Raw genomic sequence first — 5931 nt, forward strand, 5'->3', positions numbered from 1 at the left:
GACATTATCTTTATGGCGAGAAATTTGAGATATTTACGGATCACAAGAGTTTGAAGTATTTATTCACTCAGGCAGAGTTGAATATGCGACAGAGACGCTGGATGGATCTCCTGAAGGATTATGATTGTGAAATCAAATATCATCCAGGTTCTGCTAATCTTACTGCTGATGCCTTGAGTCGGCAGGTGAGACTGTCTGCACTTCAGACTAATGAAATATCTCATATGATTCAAGAGTGCTGTTCATTGAGTTTTACGCTCAAGCACAAGAAAGGGAGGAATGGGATTCGTTTGTATACTATTCTATCTGAGCCAGCATTGCATTCTCGGATCAGAGATGCTCAGATATCTGATGTTAAGACTCAGCGATTGGCACGTCTAGCCAATAGAGTTAATACATCTGGATTCCATTTTCAGGCAGATGGTTTATTGTGCCTATCCAATAGAGTGGTTGTACCTAATGTTGCGGAGCTCAGGAATGATATTCTATCTCAAGCTCACAGGAGTCGATTATCAGTTCATCCTGGAAGTATGAAAATGTATAAGGACTTGCGAACTAGATTCTGGTGGAAGGGAATGAAGCGAAGTGTTTATCAGTTTGTTTCGAGATGTTTGGTTTGTCAACAGATCAAGGCTGAACATCGACGACCAGGTGGATTACTGCAGAATCTTGAGATTCCCAAATGGAAGTGGGAGCACGTGACTATGGATTTTGTTACCCACTTGCCTATGACTTCATGTCAGTGTGATGCTATCTGGGTTGTCGTTGACCGTTTGACAAAATCAGCACATTTCATTCCTTATAACCGGGAGTATTCTTATGATCGCATGGCACGCTTATATATCCAAGAGATTGTGCGATTACATGGGATTCCAGTGAGTATTGTCAGTGATAGAGATCCGCGATTTACTTCACGTTTTTGGGGTAGTTTTCAGTAGGCGTTGGGTACCACTCTGAGTTTGAGCACTGCGTATCATCCGGAGACTGATGGGCAGTCAGAGCGCACTATTCGTACGCTGGAGGATATGCTACGTTCTTCTGTCATGGACTTTGGTTTATCTTGGCAGGATCAGTTACCTTTGATTGAATTTGCCTACAATAACAGTTATCATCGTAGTATTGATATGGCACCTTTCGAGGCATTGTATGGTCGACGGTGTCGTACTCCGTTATTCTGGGATGAAGTCGGGGAACGGCAAGTCGAGGGTCCTGAATTGGTGCAGCAGATTGTAGACAAGGTAGATTTGATCAAGCATAGGATCAAAGTTGCTCAAGATAGACAAGCCAGTTATGCGAATATTCACCGCAGGCCACTTCAGTTTGAGCCTGGTGAATATGTTTTTCTGCGATTATTACCTTTCAGGAAGGTGATGAGATTCGGTATGAAAGGCAAGTTGTCTCCTCGTTACATTTGGCCTTTTCAGATACTGGAGAAGATCGGAGATGTTGCTTATCGTTTGGCTTTAACTCCATCTCTTTCCAGTATACACAATGTTTTTCATGTGTCGTTGCTTCGACAGTACATAGCTGATGAAACTCATGTGATTCAGTCTACTGATATTCAGCTAGAGCCAGATCTGTCTTTTGTTGAACGACCAATCTGTATCCTAGACAGGAAGGAGAAAGTTCTTCGGAACAAAACTATACCACTTGTGATGGTACAGTGGCAGCGCCGAGGCGTTGAAGAAGCAACTTGGGAAACTGAGAGTCGTATGCGAGCAGAATATCCTGAGTTGTTTGCTTTGTATTTTTTATTACCATGTAAGATGTAATTACCGTTGTTGTAATAAGACATGGTTTGATATTTCATATAGTTATCTTGATTTGTCTTTAGATGTTATTTTGCGGATGAAATATCTAAAGGTGGGGAGAATGTAGTAACCCAGAAACCATTTTAAGATAATAATATGTTAAACATGATTAAGGGTTGGTATTTAACCAATTTCGGAGTGTTATTGGACTTCAGAAGTAAAATTTGGGCTTTTTAATTTTGGGCCGGATAGTAAGTTCCGATCCCAGATAGTAAGCTCCGATCCTAGATAGTAAGCTCCGATCGGAAAGAAAGCTCCGATCCTGGAACGGAAGTTCCGATCCCCAGCTGCCAGCAATGATCGATGACTCAGTCGCAAGTTTTGACAAGTGTCGATCATAGAGCAGATCGGAAGCTCCGATCGTAGATCGGAAGTTCCGATCCTGGCGTGGCAGACATGCACGCAATGAGCTGGATCGGAAGCTCCGATCCCAAAATCGGAAGTTCCGATCCTGGCCGAGAAATTTGGCTATAATCGGTTATATAGTGTGAGATATACACTTGAGGGCCCTATCGGTTATAATCGAAGTTCTGGAATAACCAAGTTGTGGTTATAGTCTTCCGGGACTAGCGTCTTCAAAGGGCTTGCTTCGGACGAAGGTATGGTCCGGGAATCGATTTAAGTTTTGGGAGTACTTATTAGCTTAGTTAAGGCTTATAGAACTTGTGTAGTGATACAGTGAACTTTTGAATATAGGCTTGGAACCTAGGATCTACTTTACTTGAACTAGCCTAGAGGTACGTACACATTGACTGAGATTGCCAGCGAGTATACATGTTTATATGTTGCATTTATTTGGCATTATTATATGGCATGATGTATGATTTACCATTTTCTATACTCATATGTCATGTGCATATACACGTTGAGCCTATTCCCTGTTATACCTGATTATAGAGCCGCCAGCTCTATACTCGATAGTCTGTCACTGAGAGTACCGCGACGGCGGGGGCATTTATGTCTGTCTACTCTGGTGTACTAGACGAGTGTGGTTGCACCCAAAGGTTGATCCGTGCAGTGGCAGCACTCATATGGCGCCGGTTCTGAGCATGACTTTTCAGATGATTTTTACCAGTCATCATGTAGCATGCATTATATACATATGTTTACTCATGTCTATGTACTGGGCGTAGCGCTCACGTCCTATTTGTTATCTTGGACACCCGATTCCATGGGGCAGGTCGCAGGATGGACGGAGCTGGTAGTTCAAGGAAGGACTAGGGAGCAGGAGCCTTGAGGAGTTTATTATACAACATGATTTGTTAGCTGTATGATGTTTATTTTAAGAATTTCGATATGGTTGTATCATTACAGATTTAAGCCTGAATTATATTACTAAGCTGATATGTAATTTATGGTTAAGTTTCTGCATGTTTTTACTCTATTAAGTATATTGCTGTATTATGTTTAATGCATGCTATTAGTTGCCAGTTAGTAGGTGATTCCATGCAGGGTCACTACAGTCTAAAAAGTAAGATTTTTCCAAGTTTCCCTACAAAATGGACCAGGAAGAGTTTTATGCAGATAAATGAATTAAACATGCTAAAGCTAAATACAAAAATAACAAAAACATATGAATGCATGAGAAATAAACACAAAAATATGCATATGAAACACAGTTATCAAAGATCCTTTTCTTTTTAAGATTTGTGCAGATGGTATAATTCGTAGATGTATCCCAGTAGAGGAGGTAAACTCTATACTCTCACACTGTCACACAGGCCCGACTGGAGGACATTTTGGCGCGGGTAGAAACGCTGCTAAAGTTCTACCGTCGGGATTTTATTGGCCCATTGTTTAAAGATTCTTACTCCTATGTGATTGCATGCGATGAATGTCAAAGAGTTAGGAATATTTCTAGAAGACATGAGATGCCCTTGAATAATATACTTGTATGTGAAGTTTTTTATGTTTGGGGCATTGATTTCATGGGGCCATTTCCTGCATCTTAAGGGAATAAATACATTTTGGTAGTGGTCGATTATGTGTCTAAGTGGGTTGAAGCGTTAGCTTGTCGAACCAATGACTCTAGGGTGGTTGTCAAATTTCTGAAAAAGCTTATTTTTGCTAGATATGGTACACCTAAAGTCATTATTAGTGATGGATGAACCCACTTTTGCAATCACCAATTTGACACAATATTGAATAAATATGGGGTCACTCACAAGTTGGCAACACCTTATCATCTCCAAACGAGTGGGTAAGTTGAAATATCGAATAGGGAATTGAAATGAATATTGGAAAAATTGTAAATTCAAATAGGAAAGAGTGGTCCAATAAACTAGATGATGCGTTGTGGGCTTATCGCACTGCGTTTAAGAAACCTATAGGCACTTCTCCCTTTAGGTTGTTATATGGAAAAGCATGTCATCTTCCTATTGAACTTGAGAATAAAGCATTATGGGCTACTAAATTTCTTAATTTTGATCCTAATGTTGCAGGTGAGGAGAGGATTCTGCAATTAAATGAGATTGAAGAGCTAAGGTTGGATGCATATGAGAATGCCAGGATTTACAAAGAGAAAACAAAAAGATGGCATGATCAACGCATCATCTCACGTGATTTTGATGTAGGCCAAACCGTTTTATTATATAACTCACGTTTTAAGCTCATGTCAGGTAAGCTGCGCTCGAGATGGTTAGGACCATTTACTATTAAGCAAGTGCTACCATATGGTACAGTGGAAATCTCTAGTCCTGCAACCGGCACATTCAAGGTTAATGGTCAAAGGGTAAAGATATATCGAGGTGGCAATGTTGATCAAACACAGACCATTGTCGATTTGCAGGACCCAACAAATTGAAATGGAGGTACAGTCAGGCTATAGACTATAAATTTAGCGCTGACTGGGAGGCAACTCAGTGCTCTTGTCCTTCATTTTTCTTTACTTGTTAATTTATTCTTGCTTCAATTTTTTTCATTTTTATATTTTTTTGAAAAATGTTAAATCTCGCCCGAGAGCGCTTTCATGCGCTCGAGCGAGAGGGGGATGACAGTTTATATCAAAATTTGAAGCAATCCCAATTACGACGAGATTCTTGCCCAGCTATGCTACGAGGGGGCTATTTGGCATGATCCCAATTCATATCAGCACTTCCCGAAAAGATTTCTCCAGCTTGACCCTGCCATTTGGTACATGTTTGCTTCCCGATGGTTGATGTCGGTCTCCCATAATAGTGACGTGCACGATGATCGTTCCATTCTCCTTTATGCACTAGATATGGGGTGGCCGATTAATGTCAATCGGGTCATTCACTCCGAGGTTCAACATTCCATCTACACTCCTGTTGTCGGTTTGTTCTTTCCCTCTATCATATCCGAGTTATGTCTCCAATCCGGCGTGATGGTTTGTCCCGATGAGGAGTGGCTTCAGCCACTCAAAGCCATGGATCAGTTGAATGTTACTATCAAGGTGAATAAGCGCAATAAAGAATTTCCTCGTGGAAGTGGTGCTAGCTCGAGCAATGCCTCTGCCAAGAAAAAACAACCTCAAAGATCAGTGATGAATACCGTGATGGAGTTGTCGGCTTTTGCTCACTACCAACAAGCTTACATGACAGCGTCTACAGCTCATCTACAGGCTATGGACGCAATGATCTGAGGAATTACCACACATCTTGGTTTGGATGCTTCAATTTATCCACCACCACCGGAGTACCCACCACCTTTTCCATTCCATTTTGCAGCACTGCCTTCTCCTTTCCAAGTTCCTCCACTAGATACTGACGAGGATGACGACTCATAAACCAGGGGAGTTTTTCGTTTTCCAGTCTCTTTTGTTTTCGTTGTTTGTATTGTAGGTGTTTAGTCAATTTGTTTGTGCATTTTTTTTGTGTTTTTAGAGAACTGAGGGCAATGCTTTAAATAAGTGTGGGGGCTAGTTTAGTTATGCATCGTCTATCATTTTGTTGCATTCATGTTGTTTAGTTAGATGCATATAGTTCGTATTCATAATAATAATTTTTGTTAAAATTTTTGCTCTTGATTGGACATGAGAAACTGTTGGTTGAAACGTGAATAATTTTAAGCACACATGTTAGAACAGTGTAATGTAGTGATTTAATTGATGATGCTTTTGTCTGTTTGACCATTGCACGGCAATAGTGTTTTTCAATCCTGG

At 40.7% G+C, this 5931-nt stretch overlaps 1 protein-coding gene across 1 annotated transcript; it reads left to right on the top strand.

Annotated features, from left to right (window-relative positions):
- The first annotated feature begins 4041 nt into the window (after positions 1 to 4041).
- On the top strand, positions 4042 to 4614 carry LOC140862427 (uncharacterized). Its single transcript, XM_073265449.1, has 2 exons — positions 4042 to 4429; positions 4493 to 4614. Exons 1-2 carry the CDS (start codon positions 4042 to 4044, stop codon positions 4612 to 4614), a joined length of 510 nt encoding a protein of 169 aa, XP_073121550.1.
- The last annotated feature ends 1317 nt before the right edge of the window (positions 4615 to 5931 follow it).

This window comes from Henckelia pumila, chromosome 4 (assembly GCF_033568475.1).
Source record: "Henckelia pumila isolate YLH828 chromosome 4, ASM3356847v2, whole genome shotgun sequence".
NCBI lineage: Eukaryota > Viridiplantae > Streptophyta > Magnoliopsida > Lamiales > Gesneriaceae > Henckelia > Henckelia pumila.

Bases quoted from the DNA above. Each gene is read 5' to 3' on its own strand.
- LOC140862427 (XM_073265449.1), top strand. From the start codon at position 4,042: ATGAATATTGGAAAAATTGTAAATTCAAATAGGAAAGAGTGGTCCAAT. The intron at 4,430-4,492 runs GTAAGCTGCGCT...CATATGGTACAG, and splicing joins ACGTTTTAAGCTCATGTCAG to TGGAAATCTCTAGTCCTGCA.